Source organism: Pelobates fuscus, chromosome 7, assembly GCF_036172605.1.
Source record: "Pelobates fuscus isolate aPelFus1 chromosome 7, aPelFus1.pri, whole genome shotgun sequence".
NCBI lineage: Eukaryota > Metazoa > Chordata > Amphibia > Anura > Pelobatidae > Pelobates > Pelobates fuscus.
In genome coordinates this window covers 127,037,464-127,059,728 of record NC_086323.1, presented here as the reverse complement: position 1 = coordinate 127,059,728, position 22,265 = coordinate 127,037,464, and the positions used below count along the sequence as shown (strand labels likewise).

Below are 22,265 nucleotides of genomic sequence, written 5' to 3'. Positions count from 1 at the left end.
CAAACACAAATGTACATCACATTCAGACACACCCTTGCAATCAAACATTACATACAAACACAACCCTGTATTAAAAAACAATAACTATATGCAAGCACACCCCTTCAAACACCAACACTGTACATTACAATATAGCGACAGTAAATGCCGCAGCGCTGGACAGATATACAACCTAGAAATTTTGACTTTGGGTGCCTTGGAAAAATACTGAAATATTAAGGGCACCTTGAACCTAAAAAGTTTGGGAACCACTGGCTTAACTAATTATACATCTGATTAGACATTTAAACTTCACTCATTTTATCCTCACCAGAGGTGGCTGCACGTCTTCCTTCCCCACTCTTCTGTTTGCCGCTTGCTCGAATGGCAAATATCCGCCCATCACTAGTACGGATGTAAGTTCCTAATGAGAAGAAGAAAATAATTTGAATATAAACTAAGTTATAACTACAGGATCTAATATTATAACTGGTCAATGACCTTAGTCAAGGAGGTAAAACAGCAGCCTAGAGACAGTCACTGCAAAGGAGAAAAGGTAAGTAAAAGACTCAACAGGTGGGCTCCAGTGACCTAAGCAACAATAGGGTGACAACACTAATAGTGTTAGGAATACGCTATAGTGTTCCTTTAAGGAAATGCTTCTAAAATGTCAGAAAATGTCTGAATTATTCATATAAAGACAGAAAGTACTATACATTTCTAGAGAAGGGATGGAAGGGGCATTATAGTAACTTTGAAATATCATGGGTGGATGGGAAGGATATAAAGGGATAGACTAGTTGAGCTATGCAAACTCTCATAGGCCTTTAAAAACACTACTGAAATTGTCCTTCTTGTCAATCTCTTTTCTATTCAGTCACAGTTAGATAGTTTACAAGAAATACCTACTCTTTTTGTAAGACAAAGCGTTTGGCTTTTGTCTCTTTGAACCTGTGAAACAGGTGTAGTAGTTGGGTACTTTTTGTATTGAGGACAGAGCACATCTTTCTCGAAGTTCACAAAATTCAAGGTTTACCACAGTTTTCAAGTTCTTATTGCTTTTTGGAAGAAATTTAGTTGGTAAGCACTGGGTGAGTTTTCTTTCTTTTTTCTTTTACCAGTAACAAACGTTTCTTTGATACACAAACAAAAATCAAAATAAACAGACTCCGTCTCTCCTTGACATGGGTCTTTAATTGCATCAGTGCAATGGTTAAAGGCACAGTTTAGCCTCCCTAAGGCACCATAATAACTTCATCTAAATGAAGTTATTATGGTGCCAGGAGTCTCCCGGCTTTGTCTTAGCTCAAGGAGCTAAACTGTTCTCAGGCAGCATCCGGCTTCTGAAATGTTACTTTCAGGAAGCGCGGAATGCGCTGGGTAGGGGTGCCCCTGATACGCTCTCAGCCAATAATTGACTCCCCATTTGCAAAACTGGCAAAAGTGAAATTTCAAAAGCCGGATGCTGCCTCAGTGGGAATGGAGATCAGTGATGGAGACAACTTTGGGGTTACACTGTTTGAGAACAGTTCATTTAAAGTAAGTTGCTATATTGCCTGGAGTTCTTTAAAGTAGGCATTTGGTTTTACAGCCTAGGCTCACCTTTAGTACCACGGATAACATGGATACTTTCTCCTGCACTGATACGCGCCTGCACATCTGTGGAAGTGGTCATTCCTGGGATGACAATGTCTGCAGATAGGACAAAAGGGCTAAAATCAGTTATATTCCGGATGACTGCTTCAAACCTTTTTAAAAGGCAATGTAACTGCTTCCTCTTATTGAAGTGGTCATTGTGTCTGGAGTCGCTATGCGCTGTCTTTCCATTTAGCATTAAACACATCCCTCTGTGCTGCATGAGCTAATGCTGAACAGCAATGGACTGCTGTGATTGGCTAAAAGTCAGCCTATCACAGTGCCCATTGCAGGTATGCATGCATATGGCTGGAGGGAAATGCGTAATCTCTACTTTAGCCATACCTCCAGTAGGGGCAAGGTACTATCTTTCAGGGTTGAACTGCTTGGAAATGATTTAACACTGAATGAAGGGACAGTGCCAGGGGACTCCAGGCACAATAACAGATTCAATGAGATTAAATGTTTATAATCCCTTGGTGAGCCATCATAAGATTAAAATGTTTGAGAGGCAAACAGGAGGGCAAAAAACTTTTGGATTTCATTCACTAAACTGGGAACTGTGCAGAAATAAAGAGAGAATTGCATACTTTTAGATCAAAATAACCAAACTGGAAAAATAACAGAGGGTTTTGGTTATTTTGCTCTCAAATGTCCAATTCACAATTTTCCAGAATTCCAGTTATAGTAATTAAACCTACTTACTATTTCTTTGAAACAGTAAAAGCAACATGGTCTTGTAGGTTTAACTTGCCTATAGATACAGCTGATCTGAGTTTGCAGATGCATATTAAAACACAGTCATTTGTACAGGAAATGCCAGCTACTTTAGTAATATAAATGTGGCTTCAAACTATTCACTACGTGTACAACAATAAAAACAGTAGATGGAAATGGCAAGTTTGAGGTTAACAGTTCCAAAGATATCAGTTACTAAGTGTGGCATACCTGTGGTGGTTACAACCTTCTGAACCAGGACTCCAGCTCTCTGCAAGTAATTAACAGGGAAGTTGAATGGGTGAACTGAGTTAGATGCAGACCCATGGCTCATAGGAACATGCCGTGGCATCATGGGAATAGGAGTAGATTGCAAAGGACGAACGCTTGCAACAGGCCGGTCATCGCCCTTCATCAGTGGACGCCTAAGATGGAGACCAAAGAGAATTAATTATATTTAATTTACTCATTTACTTTACCACCTGCCCCCACTGCCATGTTGCCTCAGCACTCACCAGTTCCTCTGACTAAAAGCAGGTATGTTCCCCAGGCTGTGATCAGGTGCAGGGTAGTACTGAGTATAAGAAGGTCGTGAATAGGGTACAGAAGCCCTCTTCTCCTCTTCATACCCGCGCTTTGCTGCCTTCTTCTCTGACGCGGTTAATTTTTGCTCTTTGCGATCCAAAAGGAGAGACTCGTGCTGGAAAGGCTCCTGAAAAGTGCAGACAGATTGGAGCGACTTCATTTTGTACTTTTGATGGTGGATTTAATACGTTTTGTGTTAAAGACTACCCACTAAACAATCGCCATGACCTTACCTGTAATTACTGTATATACTAGAGTATAAGACGAGTTTTTTAGCACATTTTGTGTGCTGAAAAACCCCAACTCGGCTTATACTCGAGTCAGACAAGGGGCTGGCAGGGAGCTGTTACTTACCTCTCCTGCAGCTCCTGTCAGCTCCCTTCTCCTCTGCGCCGGTCCGGTCAGCACCTCTGTCAGCTCCCAGTTTAAGTCTCGCGAGAGCCGCGGAGTCATAGTGCGGCTCTCACGAGACTTACACTGTGAGCTGACAGGGGAGCTGACCGGACCGGCGCGGAGGAGGAGGGAGCTGACAGGAGCTGCAGGAGAAGTAAGTAAAAGCTCCCTGCCAGCCCCCCTCCACTGAACTGCCAATGCCACTGAACCACCAGGGAGTGAGAGCCCCCCTCCCTGCCATGTATCAAGCAGGAAGGGGGGACGAAAAAATAAATATATATAAATAATAATAATAAAATAATATTTAAAAAAATAATAAAATAAAAATTAATAATAATAAAAATAAAAAATAAAACAAAACAAAAAAAATATTAAAATAATCATTAAAAATAATAATAATAAAAATGCCCACCCCCCACCAAGGCTCTGCAACACACACACAAACACACTCTGCATCTCACACACACCCACTGCACTCATACACACACTGCACATATACACACACTGCACTCATTATAACCACACACTGTAAATAAATATTCAATTAATATAATTTTTTTAGGATCTAGTTTTATTTAGAAATTTACCAGTAGCTGCTGCATTTCCCACCCTAGTCTTATACTCGAGTCAATAAGTTTTCCCAGTTTTTTGGGGTAAAATTAGGGGCCTCGGCTTATATTCGGGTCGGCTTATACTCGAGTATATACGGAAAGTTGACAGTGCCTTAAATTTGTTTGTGTTTTGTTAGTCCTGCATACTAAACACAGGCACATCTTTAATTAGATTATTGTAGCATTGTGATGATATTCCAGCAATGCAAACTCATACTGGAAAAATCAAGACTAATTAGTGATATTACATTCCCTTACCTTGGTGATGAGGTTTGGGTACAGAAGGCAGGCTTGATGCAGGACGGTCTCATGGTTTTTGGAAGTGTCCAAATTCTGACGGGAAGCATCTGGTTCCTCTTCCACAAAATGCAGTAGGTTCTCCACCTCTCGGCGGGTAAAGTTCACCTCGGGGTTCAGGTCATCAACCACACGATCTAAAAGCAGAGATCTTATCTTAGAAAAAACTTATACTAACAAGAACATTCCAGGCAGTATGTTGCTTGAAAACAAAATGCATATTGTCTGACCATAAACGGTTAAGTTTGCACATGAAAGAGGGAGAAAAGATTTTTTCCCATCTTCATCGCTCGGATATCACTTTCATATTGTCATAGAGACTGTAGTGAGTTCATATGCGGACTACTGCCAAGTTTTAGTCGACGAATCAAATGGAGCAACACAAAAAAGCAGTTCCACAAATGAGTGGTAAAATGCACCTTGGTGCGTCCATTTAACGTTCATATTATCCTTTCAATTGGCCATTCTTGCTCACCAGACATTCCTTGCTTGGTAATTTGACGATCATAAATCTTCTTCTCCAAGGTGAAGTCAGACACTAGCCGGTAGATATGACAAGGCTTCCTCTGGCCATACCTATACACTCGGCACACAGCCTGGGCATCATGACATGGGTTCCAGGAGGCATCGAACACCACCACTCTGTTGGCTCCAATCAGGTTCACACCAAGGCATCCAGCACTACAAATAGTAAAAGAGTACTTTCAGTGATACATCTAATCTCTTGCCCTAACAGACCATTGTTGTTATCTTTAATTCTGTAAAAGTGTCACATTCTACCAAACTATCACCAACTTTACACTATTTCATTCATATTCTGTGTGGACCCAATTCAACTCACCGCGTGGACAGCAGAAAGAGCCAAATATTTTTGTTATTAGGGTCATTAAACTGATTTATTAATCGCTCCCTTTCCGTGGCAGAGGTGCTTCCATCCAATCCTACAATAAAAAGGGAATCACAGTATTATTATTCATGATTAATAAAATGGATCAATAACACAACGTGGACAAGCGTCAAATGTCTGGATGTACTATCTGTACTATCTCTGTGCACATGACAAACTGCAAAACACAATCAAGCACTTTATTAAATGAACAGTTTATGGAAAATATAGACATAAGGAGAACACACTAAACAGTGATCTTGTTTGCAAAGGCAGGTTAAAAACTGAGCAGTCAAACACACATCTCGCATAACTGTATAAAATAACTCATGCAGCCTGCCAAATATCAATATTACAAGTTGTTCCACTTACGATAATAGTTGATATTTCTAACCCAAGTTTGATTCTCTTGATCATCAGTCTCTTGACGGGCTGGCATTGGTCGTTTAGCTAGAAATTCCTCAATGATGGACAATGTGGACAGGCTCTGGCTATAGGAAGTATAAGAGACAATTTATTGATGGACCAAACAATAAATGTTTGTGGATTTTGGACCATAAAATAGTTCATGAAAACAAGACAACACTCATAGCACAAAATAACTGTCCTAATCTATTCTGCCCTTAGGAAACTCGTACTCTTTGTCGTGTTCTTCAGAATGGCTATTCGTCATTTCACTTAGTGATCTTAAACAGCACTAGAGATGTAAAATTTACCGAAATTTTAAAGGCATGAAAATAAACAGTTTTGGTTTTTTTTCCATAAAAATTATTTTAAAAAATAAATAAAAATGCAAAGCAGAATACTCTTATGATTTAAAAATTATTTTGTTACATTGTTTTTAGATATTACCCCCAATAATATAAATGCATAAATAAAGGCATGTAAGTTTTCATTTGGGGTATATTTACTAAACAGTGATTATTTTGTATATGGGCAGTGGAGTGTGTCCCTTTATAATATAGTAAAATTTTCAGAATTCAGAGGAATTAAAACTCCTCTTACCTTTCGATAAAAGGAACACTATAGTGTTAGGGATACAAACATTTATTCCCAATGCTATAGTGTTCTTTTTCCTACTTAGGGGACTCCCTAAATGAAATGTAAAACAAAAAAAAGGAAAAAAGGTTGGGAAAGAGAAGCATGAGATGCCGTATAACAACAGAGTCTGATTCAGTTCTTACAGTAGAAGCGCCTCTCGGGCGGTCAGCAAGACAGCTACTAGAGGTGTGTTTAGCCCTGCAAAGGAAACATTGCAATGGACTACAATGATAACACCGATAGGAGCAGTGAACCCAGACCCCTTCATTGAGATGAAGTGGTCTGTGTGCTTAAATTGCCCCTCACTGGGAGGACAGAATCACCAATAAACTATTCTAACAATATGGAGCACACAAGCAAAATAGAGTGAAACATCACTTCTGTGCTCCTAGGGACAGAAATGCATTTTAATATACTCACATGTTTTTGCTCACAAATTAATACCAAGCCTGCAATATTCATGCCTGTCATAAGCCATATTTTTCTACGCTATTACCAACCGTAATATTCAGACATGAATGCTTTTCTTATGACGCCTTAAACCATAAAAAGTATTTTGACATGTCATTTAGCAAACATGCGAATGTTCCTACTGCGTTTACTTCCATTTGATATGTAATAGCAAGCTTGAATGTTTAACTATGCATGACAAAAATAAAGAATTAAAAAAAAATGTTTTATTTTATTTTGAGAATTGCATCTTCAGTATATTCTTACAAGTGAAAATTCAAACAGAATTTCATATTTCAGACCAAAGTACCAATCTGAGAGAATGGTTGACTTTGAGAAGGTTTCCAATTTGGCTGTTTGAATTTGAGATTCAGTCACTTAGAAAACCCTAAAAGTATTTGAATTGTATTGCAGGATTTGCTTGTCTTCAGGGTACGGGAAATGCAATGATTACAAAGACTTTATATTAAGTCTTTCATAAAACTTTCTAAAAGTCATGTTGTATAGTTTGTATGCATAATACAAGAGGTTTAAATATATGAACACCACATCATGTACATATTATTTATCATTTTAAAATAATATATTACATACTGGCAAAAGAAAAGTGTTTTTTTTATGAAACAAACAATTTTGTTTTTCGCCCCTGTTTTTTCCAAGCCCTTCCATCTTTAAACAGGACACATACAAATTCTGTATTGTTATTTATTACTATTGATTGACAAAACAAAGCAGTAGCACTTGTTGCTCATACCTGAAAACAAGAATTTTATCACCCATTTTCATACTCTCTTCAATCAAGTAGAATAACAGAACCATCTTGGGCGAGTTCTGCAGCTGACCCGGCTGATAATCATATAGAATTTCTTTAGCCTAAAAAAGAAAATGTGAATCAGACCAGTCACACTCTGACATCAGAGTTCAGAAAATGTATGAAGCTCGAAGTTTACGGAAGAACCAGTAATTTTACCAGCTACCTCTATAACTAATCTTTACCATAGAGAATGTTACAGGGCTAAACTCAAGAGGCAGACAATTGCCCGGAGTAACTACTTTGCAAAGATTCAATGAGCTGTACTCGGAAATCTGCAATTGAACAGCAACAAAAAGTCTGGATTAGAAGGCGAGAACTTGAAAAGGCAGCAGAAAGGAGATCTGCAGCTTTTGCAAGTTAGTTCAGTAGGACGGGATTCCTAGATGTTTTAAAAATACAGCCCCCATGATGCTTGGTCATTCTTAAGGAATGCAAAGCATCATGGGGGTTGTATTTCTACAACATCTGGGGATCTACCTTTTGGGCACCCCTGCTTTAGATGATCCTTGGTCAGAAGCTTCATTAACCTGTCCAAAGATCACGAACACATTTTAAGTAGCTAATGCATGTGTGGACGGCGATGCTAGCTGATGGGAAAGCAGAGGAACACTTAAAAAGAAACTTGAAGAAAGGAATTAGCAGTTTTCCTTTTATTTAGTACATCACATCTTTCACTATGTAACAGAGCAAAATACAAATGAAGTAACGTTGCAACAAAAAATACAATTTACAACACTATTTAAATATCCGTTTTCCTGGCACTGCAGGATTCTGCAGTGCCCCTCTCCCTCCCAACCCCCATTCCATGTTTCTGAAGGGGTTAAAATCCCTTCAGTGACTTACCTGAATCCAGCGCCAATGTCCCTCGGCGCTGAGTCAGGCTCCGCCCACGTCAGCTGGCAGGGGAGACCTAATGCGCATTTAATGCTTTCCTATGGGGATTCCGGCGACGCTGGAGTTCCTCATGCATAGAGTGAGGACGTACAGCGTTGTTTAAAACACTTTTCGTGATAGACAGCCACTAGAGGAGGACTTAACTCTGCAAGGTAATTATAGCAGTTTATAAAAACTGCAATAATTACACTTGCAGGGTTAAGGGGGGTGGGAGTTGGCACCCAGAACACTCCAATGGGCAGAAGTGGTCTGGGTGCCTGGAGTTTCCCTTTAAAATCACCTACCTTAGCAAACAAATATGTGGTCTCAGTTACATTGCTTCCAGGAACTCTCCCCAAAGTTATGCTTTCCTGTGGTCACCTCCAAAGGGGTGTAACCAGACCACATGTTTGTTTACCAAGATAGTTGATTTTAAGATTTGTAAGATTTAAAACAGCATGCGCTGGTTGTGCACCCCAATTCTGTTTTTTTCTGTCTATAAAAGAGTAAAGCAGCTCCACTTTTTCACACTAGTTTGGCTATTTACAGGCAACCCTCACAATGCAGACAGCTAGGAATAATTATTGTGCTTGTTTGCTGGAGAAAAATGTAATAACAAATTCCTAATTTATCAAGATTAATTTTCTCCTGATCCGATAGCCAACAATAATTTTTCACTACAGGATATCTTTAATATTACTACACGGACAGTTTCAGAGATTACAAAATATTCCATGTCAAGGCACCAAAGCATCATGTGTATTATTAGGAACTGATGTATATAGAAAGGAAACCAGTACTTGAAAATAAAAGTCCCTAGCAAATATGGGAGTCTATTGATATAGTGTGTCAGTAGGCATGACAAATATGGTGAAACCAAACAGACCCAGGGACACATTTGGACACTCCTTGGTACAATCACAAGGGAGAGCTGGCAACGTTTTACATTGGACCAAGTAGAAACAAATTGCATTTTCTGGGGGGCAAGAAAAACATAGAAGTTCCTACATACACACAACACATGTGCTACAGGGGTTTTGACAAATGAAGGATGCTCAGCATGAGGGAGTGCAAAGATCTCTGCATGCCCAAGAAATTCCAGAACTCAATTACCACCAATGACGTGATAATAAACACAGTCTCATCCCACCTCATAGCCACCTGCAAAACACTCCAGGGACACCATACATACTCAACATTGTATGGAAGCCTGGTCAACCCCATAAACTATAGTCCACAGGGAAACACCCCAGTGAGTCAGTTCAGTCCAGGAGAGCTGTGGGATTGCAGGCCACCATGCATAAATCCTACCATCTGCCTCTACCACGCAGTACTTCTCAGTTAAAGGACATGACAACTCACTAATTTAATATGGCTGCACCTTATAAGCTCTTTTTGATAGTGGAACTGACCCCTCAGGTCTACCTTGCAAGGCCCCCAATGTACATTCATGCATATGTAACTTGTTTGGCACCTACCCACTCATAGGTGACTACTTGATTGGCTTTTTCCTGGGTGGGATTCAGGCTCATCCCCTGCAGCAGCTTGCTGTTGGACTCTCCCATGAATGCCCCTAGTGTTCCAGGCTCCATCTTGACCTTAGCATTCTGAGGCTGGCAGCGGGTGTTTGTGCCAAGGTCGTCTACATCCAGATCTTGCTCATTTGCCAAGTTCTCTTTTTGGAGTGCTTCGTAAAGTACGTCAGGATGATTCCATATCTATAGGGAGAGATACAGTATGAAGTTAGCATGACGAAAGATGGTGAAAAATCACAGACAGAAGGTATATTGCGCATGGCTGGTGGCAGCCGGGAAAGAAAGAACTGAGAAATAGACATACCACACCCTCTCCCCTCCCCCCCCCCCCAAAAAAAAGTATGTAAAATCAAGAATATAAGAAGTGTTGAAATCTCTTCTGCTCACCTTGCAGCAAACACAGAAAGCTTTAAGTGGGTTGAGGCCTAGCCAGCCACTGTTCCCTGCATCACGAAAACGGTTCATGAATTCTGTGTATAGGGCCCGCTGGATGGAAGACAGACGCACCAGTATGACATGCTCCTCTTTGGATGGGAGCTGGGCCTTCAACACTGTGTGTCCACGTCTAATTAGGAGAGAGTGACAGAAAAATGTTTAATGCAAAGAGAGTAAATCCAAAGCAGGGCCAAATTTTATATATATATATATATATATATATATACACTGCGTGCAGAATTATTAGGCAAATGAGTATTTTGACCACATCATCCTCTTTATGCATGTTGTCTTACTCCAAGCTGTATAGGCTCGAAAGCCTACTACCAATTAAGCATATTAGGTGATGTGCATCTCTGTAATGAGAAGGGGTGTGGTGTAATGACATCAACACCCTATATCAGGTGTGCATAATTATTAGGCAACTTCCTTTCCTTTGGCGAAATGGGTCAAAAGAAGGACTTGACAGGCTCAGAAAAGTTAAAAATAGTGAGATATCTTGCAGAGGGATGCAGCACTCTTAAAATTGCAAAGCTTCTGAAGCATGATCATCGAACAATCAAGCGTTTCATTCAAAATAGTCAACAGGGTCGCAAGAAGTGTGTGGAGAAACCAAGGCGCAAAATAACTGCCTATGAACTGAAAAAAGTCAAGTGTGCAGCTGCCAAGATGCCACTTGCCACCAGTTTGGCCATATTTCAGAGCTGCAACATCACTGGAGTGCCTGAAAGCACAAGGTGTGCAATACTCAGAGACATGGCCAAGGTAAGAAAGGCTGAAGACACCACCACTGAACAAGACACACAAGCTGAAACGTCAAGACTGGGCCAAGAAATATCTCAAGACTGATTTTTCTAAGGTTTTATGGACTGATGAAATGAGAGTGAGTCTTGATGGGCCAGATGGATGGATTGGTAAAGGGCAGAGAGCTCCAGTAAGACTCAGACGCCAGCAAGGTGGAGGTGGAGTACTGGTTTGGGCTGGTATCATCAAAGATGAGCTTGTGGGGCCTTTTCGGGTTGAGGATGGAGTCAAGCTCAACTCCCAGTTTCTGGAAGACACCTTCTTCAAGCAGTGGTACAGGAAGAAGTCTGCATCCTTCAAGAAAAACATGATTTTCATGCAGGACAATGCTCCATCACACGCGTCCAAGTACTCCACAGCGTGGCTGGCAAGAAAGAGTATAAAAGAAGTAAATCTAATGACATGGCCTCCTTGTTCACCTGATCTGAACCCCATTGAGAACCTGTGGTCCATCAACAAATGTGAGATTTACAAGGAGGGAAAACAGTACACCTCTCTGAACAGTGTCTGGGAGGCTGTGGTTGCTGCTGCACGCAATGTTGATGGTGAACAGATCAAAACACTGACAGAATCCATGGATGGCAGGCTTTTGAGTGTCCTTGCAAAGAAAGGTGGCTATATTGGTCACTGATTTGTTTTTGTTATGTTTTTGAATGTCAGAAATTTATATTTGTGAATGTTGAGATGTTATATTGGTTTCACTGGTAAAAATAAATAATTGAAATGGGTATATATTTGTTTTTTGTTAAGTTGCCTAATAATTATGCACAGTAATAGTCACCTGCACACACAGATATCCCCCTAAAATAGCTATAACTAAAAACAAACTAAAAACTACTTCCAAAAATATTCAGCTTTGATATTAATGAGTTTTTTGGGTTCATTGAGAACATGGTTGTTGTTCAATAATAAAATTAATCCTCAAAAATACAACTTGCCTAATAATTCTGCACTCCCTGTATATATATATATATATATATATATATATATATATATATATATATATAAACAATCATATATTACATTATATATTTAGGGATAAGTAGATCCATTAACTCAATATACTGTATTTATTTCCTTGGCAGTGTTTTAATATGACAGCTATACATATAGAAGTCGCTCTCCACCAAAAATGTCATTCTTTGACAGTCACAAGGGACACTGAGGCACTGAGGGACAAGGCCATTCTGTTTTCTGTTGCACCTCAAACATGCCCAAAGACCATATATGTAATATAAAACCAGAACAACTGTGTCGTGCATATGAGCAGAAACAAATACACAATAAAAAGTGAAAATTAAAACCCAAACTGAAATACTTGACTAACTGAATGCTTTCTTTTCCATATATTGTAGTAAGTGCCAAGAACGGAATAATAAATCCTCACTTGTCAATGGCTTAAAATGAAGTATCACATGTGCCAATGGATAATAGTGGATCTTCACACTATACATCAAAGCCACCTTAGTCCACAAGTGTAAACAGCCCATAAGTGTAAACAGCCAAGTCCAACGCTCCTATGGTGATATCTCCGACCAGTTTTGTCTATTATAATTTTTGACAAGTAAAGATATATTATTCCATCCTTTTCACTTACTACAATACATGGAAAAGTAAGCATTTAATTACTCAATGAGATGTCATGTTGAGTTTTAACTTTGATTTGTGTATTTTCTGCACATATAAACACACCACACAGTTGTTCTGGTTTTATATTACATATATTGTTTTGGTGTTTCAGAGTTAACTGGTGTGCTGGTGCTTTTAGGCGACCACTATTGTATGAAACTATATGCCAAAAGAACACCCTGCTTTGCAGGCATTTTGTTTCATTTTGAGTACATGTGGGTACTCACCTTTGTACAAAGCCTTCTAGAAGACTATGCAACACATGGCTGCGGTATCTCATAAGTCGTTTGTCTTGAGGGGTGCTGTCTGTACACTGTCCATTTAGTATGGGCCTCTCAAACATGTTGCTGAATTCCTGACGGGTACCCAAAAAGTCTGGTCGCACAAAATCAACCATGCACCAGTACTCAATAAGATTGTTCTGCAGGGGGTAACCTGTCAACACCACCCTCCGCCGAGACCGAATGTTTTTCAGAGCCTGCGATGTGCTCGCATGGCAATTTTTTATACGATGACCTTCATCGCAGATCACCACATCTGGGCCAGGTCGTGACAGTGCTTTCTCTATCCCTGTGTTTGGGTACATGGAGAAAAACAAAGCACAGATCAGCAGAGAGAAAAGCGGTTGTGGAATGAAAAGAATAGGCAAGATAAACCAATCACCTTTGGTCAAGTCTACTAAATCCTACCTTTTAGCATCTCCTGCTGCCGATCCTCTTCATCCAGATCTATAATCACAGGCCCTGCTGCCTTTTTACTCCTTTTCTTCCTCCCAGTAGTGAAGGACTTCTTGAGGGAAAGAAGCCTGTACATCTCATATCCCATTAGCAGAACACCACCCTCTGTTGACCACTCATTAACAACCTTGGCTCGAGCTGCCGTTGTCCTAGTGGGGTAAGATGAAATTTACAGAATTACAAATGTACCTGAAAACGGGGACAGGGGGGATGTAGGGACAGAGTTGTCTTCTTCTTTGCTATAAATACCAGTCTGTGCAAACATTGTGTCTAATTCAAAAGGTAGGTATAGCTAATAATTCCAGTACTAAAGAACATGAGATAGCCAGGCCTCTACACAGTCTCTAGGCACTAATAGCCTGTGATTATCTATGCATAAGCTGCAGCAGCATCAGTATGCATACATTCTAAAGCAGTGTATGAGTGGAATGCATTTTAGGATAAGACCCGCTCCTCCACAGCTCTCACTCACTTGTGTTCGTCACTCATACAATGGACTTTGAATGCTCTTCCCTGGATCAGCTGAGAGTTATGATCAGGAGGCAGGGATTCAGTTGGAGGAAGCCACATATTAAATTCGGCCAGCCAGTTCTGTAAGGTGTTCACCTGCAATGCACAAAACAACACTTCAGACGGGCTTTTGTTATTTTAATCTTCAGAGTTAATAAAAGGATTACAGGCTACTCTGTTGCCTTAATGTATTGCATTTGTTACTAGAAATTGAAGCAGGAAATAATATTGTTTAAATGTGTGGACTTTATCATCACTTGTTTTTGGAGGATTATTCAGTAAATTGAGAATTGTGGAAAACGGACTAAGAAAATGTGCATTTTAGGCAAACAGTGATGACCTGGAAAACATCAACTTCATTATATTTCCAGTTCAACTTCAATGCCTAACAATTCAGTTTCCACAATTCTGGGTTTACTAGATAAACACTAAGGTACATGCAGCAACAGTACAAACTGAGACTTTCAGCTCTGGTATATACCAGATGCAAATAACCCTGCTCTTACCGGTACAATTGCTAGCACAGTCTTGGCCGGTGTGTGCTGGAAAAGCACATCCAGGAAGGAGATGACCTGCAGGGTTTTTCCCAGACCCATACTGTGTGCTAGGATACAGCCAAACCCACTGCTGCCGGAGAATCTCTCCAGTGACTCGACAAGGTTATCATACAGGAAGCGGATCCCTCCAATCTGGCAGTAAGAAATGAGACATAGGATGACAGGGAGCAAGAAGACGCAACGAGGAAACACTTGACAGTGAGTTTATGGAGCAAGAAAAGATGAGAGAGTGAAAGTTGAAACATTAGGAGGGGGAGGAGGAAGTATGAGGGCCTGCAAAGAGATACGAAGAAGACCAATCTTGATAGAAACATGGAGGAATATGCCAGACATGGAAAAATATACAGATGAAATGTAGTAAGCTTGACTGACAAAGGAAGTGTAGAGCTATAGAATGAAAAGGTATAGCAAAGTGTCCCTCTAGTCACCTGGTGAGGTTTAACAGCCTGTGCAAGCTGTGGAGCCAGGAAAATGTCTTTTTCATTGGGTGGGTGATTGATATTAACCAAGACACGACCTAACGCATCTGGTAGGTTCATAGCATCGTTGACATGTGAGCCACTGTTTTCTGTACCTAGATCTTCATCAGCATCATTGGTGGACTCTCCGCTATCTACAATGTGCAAAGACTCCTCCTCACCAGAGCTCAGCTCTATTATTTCTGAGTGAGGAAAAGCAGAGATGAGTAGGGCAAAGGGGGAGGAGAAGGAAAATGCTTTTTAACACATTGTTAAATCCTTGCATTCTGCAATGTATCACTCTATCCTTCCATCTATATCGCAAATGAGCAAAATTGGTGATCATGCATTGCAAAGTGAAAACGAAAGAATCCTTTGATTAATCAAGGTTATTCTTACACATTGATGAATATACCTATTATCATATAACGAGGTAATAAAATCTTAAAAATCTATAAGGCGGTATAAGTGCAAAAACCTACACCTCTAAGTGAAGCACTGAGAGAATTAACGGGGTACACTTACCCCATATAACTTGATAGCAAGCTTAATTTGCAGTACATGTGAAAAGAGTAAAAAAGCAATAGAGTGCAGATGGTACATAAGGATAAACTAGATAAAATGGTTGTGAAGTGGAACACTCACATTTAAAGGAGCCTATACATAAACACTGGCTCCGTATTCAGGCGTGTATGCTTTTAAGGCAGCATCACAGCTGCATTCCACAATATGTTGGATCTCAAAGATAAAACATAGAGAGAGGAGAACAAATGTGCAGTCTGTCAATTGGTGCAGTGGTGAGAATAAGTAAAGTTCTCACCTTTTTCAGAGCCCTGTATCCAGGCTCTGAGGAGTAGTAGCTATGTGCCAATATTTGTGGGGCTGGCACTACCCCTAAGTAGATTCAGTAGGCTCCAGTGGACTATTTTCATATAATTAGATTTTAATACAAGTAGTGCACAGCTTATCCAGGACTTTTTATACTTTAGTATTTTATATGTTATTTGAGTATATTGTATTAAAATCTAATTATTTTAAAATAGTCCTCTAGAGCCTACTGAATCTACTTAAGGGTAGTGCCATCCCCACAAATATTGGCACCCCAAGTTATATGGGGTAAGTGTACCCCGTGATTTCTCTCAGCACTACACTTATTGGTGTAGGTTTTTGCACTTATACCACCTTACAGATTTTGGACTATTTAAAGTGTTGGTAAGAGGGTATTTCCACACGTGTTTTTGAGCAGATGTAATTTATTCTTGATCTTTAGCACTTTATTGGTCACACATTCCTCCCTAACAGGAGGTATATCTCACTTAATAAAATATTAAAGCCTGAGCAACTACTATCTGCAGTCACCTTTAAATCAAATTCTGCTTCTTCAATATCATTCATATATATTCTTGCAACCTATAATCTTTTTCTGCAATACTTCATCTTCTTCCTTTAAAATTCCTCGAAATCAAATTACTACCAAGTTCTTATGGTCTTCGCCATCCCATGATTTTTCTTTCTTTCTCTTACCATCCTTAAGGCCGTGCATAGTTTCCTTTGAGTCATCGTCACTATCACCGCTACTTGTATCCAGACATATAATTTCTTGACTGCTCACGAGCTGTGACACATCTGCTGGTCTCAACTCAATTTCCTCTGTTGAAACAGAACAAGGAGTAGATCAGTAATTACTACCACCCACATCTCCTACGTTCACATGCTTCTTTGACCAATTTTAACCCAGTCTTCCCTTTGCCCATGGCTTTTTTCAGCCTAAAACTGCAGGGCTCACCATTCAGAAAGTCAAGGGGCACAGCTGGCAGGGTCGGGATGATAGGCAGAGGGTAATCTTTCCTCTGCTGCTCCAGACGTTTTCTTCGCTCTAACTCCTCTTGCTGAGCAGTCTTGGTCACAGCTTCTAGCTGATCCTCCCGGAGCAGCTTCCTGTGTAGAATGGGATTAAGACGAGAAAAACGAGAGTCAATTGTGAGTTCCATTGTGCCACCTAGTTCAGAACATATACAATTTCAAAGTTCAATAACAGAATAAAAGAGGGAACACAGATAAATGTTTTGACACACAATCTGACATAGTGCTCTGTGGTCTGACCTGATGTTTCTTCTCATGTGGGAAGGCTTTTGTGCCCGCTTCTGTTTCGATTCTTCATTTGTTGATACTTTTGTACTCTGTCCTGAGGTAGTTGAGCGCTTCCATCCTTCGCCTTCATCTTCTTCACCTTCACCTTGCTCAGAGCTGTCTGCTCCCAATGCTGCACTTTGAGACTTCTCTGAAAACAAGTATAAATAATGGTTAACACTCTCTATAAGGACAACACTATAACCCTGAAAAAATATTCAGAGAGCATGACAGACCAATTCAGGAACATAAAAGGTCCCAGAGGAAGGCAAAGTAAGGAAAACCTTGGGTACCCAGATAGGGGATACTGAAACCGGTAGATCTCAGAGAACTGGACACAGTTGCCATGAGCACAGGCCATACAATCTTACATATAGAAACAAAGAGCTAAAGTACATAGACATGAAGTTACAATAATCATAGGCACCCAAAGGTATCAGTAACACTGACCCTAAGATATCAGAAATAAATCAAACACCTAAGAAACATGGATACAGAGTTACTATAATCATGGTCATTGAGAACCTAAGATTCCCAAGAGATTTATATTGAGATTCAGAGATCACACTAACGTGGACACAGATTACACAAACAGCAGCGCTGTCATATAAAAACAGACTTAGATGACAGACAAAACAACACTAAAGACATGTTGCCTACAAAATATGTGTATGATGTCTAATATTATAATTTTAACTGATATATGTTGTTTATCCCATTAAAACATTTAAAAACAAATGATTCCAAACGTCATATGTAAATGCCTGTCACCTCAATAATCCAAACATGTTGTGCTTCAATGGCTTGAATACAGCAGCTCCTAGCATGGATAAGTGACATTAGGGACATGTATTCCGAAGCCCTAAGGGTACTGACACATGAACAGCAAGCTTCTGAGATGGCACAAAGACAAGACATTATGATAAAAGGCTTTTATCTAAACAAAAGAAATCACTCTGGAGCAAACGGTGGATCAAATTAATTTCAAACTCCCTAATTCTAAATAAATACTAAAGAAAAACACACTGGGAAAGTTTAATTTGGGGTTAACTTGATAATATAAAAAATGTGTTTATATGAAAGTGCTAAACCTTTCTCAGCTTCTTATGCAACCAGTATCTGCTGAACTTGGTTACATAAAATGAAAAGAAACATTACATAATCCTCAGCAAATTCTTTACTAGGAATCAGCCTGTGAAACTGGGTACTGTGAGACTCAAAAGCAAAATGAATGAAAAGAAAAAATGTACATCGTAATACACAGAATAGGAAGCATAACACAGGAACCAGTAAAACACTGTCCCAAACCATTGTGGCCAGTGGAAGCCAAGTATATTCCCAGCACCCCTTGTGTGATGCGTGCGCAAATCATCTTAAATGTCAAAAGCAAGCAAAACTGAAAATTGCAGATTTGGGTTAAGCAACAAAACCCTCCGTTTGGACTGAAATGCCAGCTGTCCTAGGGTGATGGGAGCTACATTCAACAAAATGCTGAGGCAGCACTTCAGGAGCAGAGTTAGGAAATCCATAATTCTATGACAGCTCTTACAGGTCACCAACCTGAATGTGATCGTCAAAAATAATATTTTCAATAAATATAGTTTCTTGTGCTGGTAAAGTCAGTTAAACAAATACGTTTGTGATCTATCTATATGTTGTGTATATAGTCTACTTGTACAGCACTGTAGAATATGTTGTTGCCATACACCTGAGAAATCAGAATACTGTACCCTTACTATCAACTACATACCTTACTGAACGTGACCCCCACAGTCCCTATCAGATGTACCAGTGGGTCTTTATAAAAACAAATAATAAATAAAGATCAAATGGACCAACTAACAATATTTTCTTACATAAACAGCATTTTGACGTGACTCTAGACCCGTACATTTTACTGGAGGTGAGTTGCTTGATGACCAAGTTTTAGTTAATTTAACAGTCTTTAATAAATGTGTTTTGATATTGATAGTTTTTATTTATTTATTTTAGAGGGGAGGGAGTTTAACCCCTTAAGGACCAAACTTCTGGAATAAAAGGGAATCTTGACATGTCACACACGTCATGTGTCCTTAAGGGGTTAGGAAATTATCTCAATTTTCCTGCGGAGTACAAATTTTAATTTGTAGGGTTATCTTCCCTCCATCTTTTGTTATATTTTTTTCTCCTGATTTCCCAAAGTTTACTCAAAGCACCCTGCTATTGCGTGATTACTGATGGGATTATTGCCCTGTTTGTTCTATAGCAGCCTTATTTACTGTGTAAGTGTGTAGTCTAAAACTACCCCTATTAAACAAATTCCTATTTAGCAACTACTTTTCATGATGCAAAATAGCAACTTGTCCTTGGGACATTGATGTTTACTTAGTTTACATGAAATATTTATAGATTTGCCCATCTACACTATCCTGTCACAGAGAGCATGCATTTTACACCACACGCAATAAGAGTAATTAGCAAAGCCCACGAGAGAGCAGATTGACTGTTATGCACACAACAATTCCAGAATAAATTAATTTAGTTTTAACCAAAGCCATCTACAACATAATTCCAACTCAGAAAATACATCTGGTGTCCAGCTTAATAACATAGCCGTGTCATTTTGGATATATAAGCAGACTCGTGTTGGCTTTTAAAATCTGACAAACTCCTAGAAGTTCATAAAAATGTAAATACTGGTACTGAATAAAGTGCTTTTGTAAAACTCAGTGTTCCCCTGGCTCCTAACAAAAGTCAGATACACTCCTCAAATTAAGAAACAAAATCCCTGTCACCCACTTGCTATATCCAGTGATTAGCAAACATATCTAAACCTTATTTTAGTCCATTTATTCCAGTTCCCTTTTTAATCTTATACCTTTTCCACTGTGATATTATAAAAAGAGGCTACATTTGTCCCATCAGTTTTTATGTGTAGCATTCTTATTTGCTACACCCTATAGCTCAGTCATTTCATCCCCTCTCTGTTTTCAAGCTAGTAATATAAATACTATTTCTACGGAACAGTCTGAATAGAATTTACTGGTACCTGCAAGTATTGCAGATTCTTCCAAAAGCCTCATGGCCAACACTGAAAAGTCCGGAGGTTTTTGTAGATGACAATTGCTGAGAAACAGGAACGAATATGAAAGGAACCTCTCATGAACACTGGGTACTACTGCTGTACAGTGTGGATGGGAGGTTCAGGATATTGAATACAGGAACAGGACAGAACCTAATTAGAACCAACTAAGATCCTTATAAAACAAAGTACAGTTCAAATAACTGATGGCAGATTAGCGAGTCTCAGTCTCTTTACCAAGTAATGCAGACTGGATCCTTACATAAGCATTATACAGACACAGTGCAGGGAGGGGGGGGACCAAGGGAGGATTATAAGGGACAACAAAATCCAGACTGTCTGGTGAGTTGTGTAAAGCACAAAGCTCAGACGAGTCTCCAATAGCACCTGAGGGAGCCCTGTCCACACACCTATTAGGTAACATTCTAACCCACTTCCAAGCACATAAAGGGAGGAATACAACATCACAAGGAAACAAAGACTAAAATGAACACAAAATAAAAAAAATAAAAAAACATTTCACAGCTGAAGAAGTAAGCAAGCATTTTCATTCATGGAAACTTTACTTGGCATATGAAAAACTTAGCATTTATCCTTTTCCCCTTCATGCAGTCACTGGTTCAATGAATGAACCTTGTCAAGTCAGTTAGGGCTGGCTATAGTTCGCTTTACTTTGATGTGGAGTCCGAGCAGAATTTCATACAAAAAATCCCACGGGATGTGTACTCATATCACTTTTTCTTGTCATGTCAGAAGTAAATTGATCAGGGTTTAATGTACGGACACGTGGATGAGCTTTCAATGAGGTCTCTGCAACTTCTGAGATCAGCATCTAGCATACCAAGGCACCAATGTGTGCCACCCATCACTTCTCTATTATACGGGATCCCTCATCCTATAACCGCTCTATTACAGGACCAACTACCCTATATTTGCCCTGTCCACAACTCCACTCTGTAAACAAAACCGCTCACCCTATATAGTCCTGTCCTTATCACTGTTCTGTTAACAGGACCCTCAACCTGTAATTGCCCTCTACCTATTAATACTCAAATTACAAGACCCCTCATAATATAAATGTCCTGTCCCTATCACTGGTCATTTAGAGTAGCCCTCATCTTATAATTATCCTTTACAAATCACAGCTGTTTCTCTATTACAGTAACCATCAGCCTAAAACTGTACTGTAACTACTCCTGCTAAATTAAAAGAACATGGCACCATCAATGTTCTGCACTTATCACTGCCTACTAGATAAATCCCTTACTTCTCAATGGAATCAAACATAAAATAAATTAACATAGAACTATATGTGGGAGCCTGAGCAGCACTCTGATTTATATGAAAGTCTCAGTAAATGCTCTGCAAACGATACAGAATTATATAATTACACTTAATGCAAAGAAAGAATGGTGAGGATTTTACATTCCACAGCAGTTTTCCCAGTTAATCCCCCTATAAACTTCTCCTTCCACCCACATTGGCTTCTCACAAGACGCTTACATAACCAATGCTGGCCTATTATATATGCATTTTATTGTGAGGTCAGGGTCTTATTGATTGACTTTCATTTTGCTAGAGAGCCATAGTTAGCCATGAATGCCTTGGAAATACTGCCATGCATCAAGGGACTTTTATTACTACCATAGCTGAAGGGCAACCTGTAGATTGCCCAGACTCAGGTCTTGTTTCCAACCTTGGCCTCAGTTGAATTCTTTTGGATAAGCTTTTCAAATGATCACAATCTGTTGGAAAATCTTTTAATATAATTTATCTACAAAAATTCCCACAGATTTCAGTGGGGATTTCTGTAGATAATTATTTGAAAAGTTTTTCTAACAGAATAAAATCTGGCCCTTGTCAGCAAATAGCAGTCATGAGCTCTCATTATCAATAACAGCCGGAAGGTAGAAGCAGCTACTAAGTACGGAATAGTTTTAAACATTGCCGCTAATATTTACCGGTTGACCATCAAAAATGTCTGCTTGCAAAGATCTTGACCATGCTCAGATTAGCTGACCACTGGTAAAGCCCAGCACAAACTGTGCAAGTTCTTACCATAACAATCACACTTTGGCAGTAAAAAAAAAAAAAGTATTTTTTAACATGTGAACCTTCATGCCGCCCA

At 39.5% G+C, this 22,265-nt stretch overlaps 1 protein-coding gene across 2 annotated transcripts in view; it reads right to left on the bottom strand.

Annotated features, from left to right (window-relative positions):
* The window catches only part of RAD54L2 (RAD54 like 2), a 42,405-nt gene that overhangs the window by 5,461 nt on the left and 14,679 nt on the right, over positions 1-22,265 (bottom strand). The window contains exons 1-20 of one of the 2 annotated variants that reach the window (XM_063426603.1): positions 20,105-20,351; positions 17,050-17,227; positions 16,733-16,884; positions 16,471-16,596; positions 14,917-15,149; positions 14,438-14,620; positions 13,894-14,027; positions 13,374-13,570; positions 12,912-13,254; positions 10,204-10,381; positions 9,760-9,999; positions 7,349-7,467; positions 5,476-5,594; positions 5,059-5,158; positions 4,693-4,898; positions 4,179-4,354; positions 2,847-3,043; positions 2,563-2,756; positions 1,582-1,671; positions 311-403 (exon numbers count right to left, since the gene is read on the bottom strand). In XM_063426603.1, the coding sequence (XP_063282673.1) occupies positions 311-403; positions 1,582-1,671; positions 2,563-2,756; positions 2,847-3,043; positions 4,179-4,354; positions 4,693-4,898; positions 5,059-5,158; positions 5,476-5,594; positions 7,349-7,467; positions 9,760-9,999; positions 10,204-10,381; positions 12,912-13,254; positions 13,374-13,570; positions 13,894-14,027; positions 14,438-14,620; positions 14,917-15,149; positions 16,471-16,596; positions 16,733-16,884; positions 17,050-17,227; positions 20,105-20,138 (3,292 nt within the window). In that variant the 5' untranslated portion in view covers positions 20,139-20,351. Of the gene's footprint in view, positions 1-310; positions 404-1,581; positions 1,672-2,562; positions 2,757-2,846; positions 3,044-4,178; positions 4,355-4,692; positions 4,899-5,058; positions 5,159-5,475; positions 5,595-7,348; positions 7,468-9,759; positions 10,000-10,203; positions 10,382-12,911; positions 13,255-13,373; positions 13,571-13,893; positions 14,028-14,437; positions 14,621-14,916; positions 15,150-16,470; positions 16,597-16,732; positions 16,885-17,049; positions 17,228-20,104; positions 20,352-22,265 lie in introns of those variants that run through there. The other variant, XM_063426602.1, reaches the window with a different exon arrangement.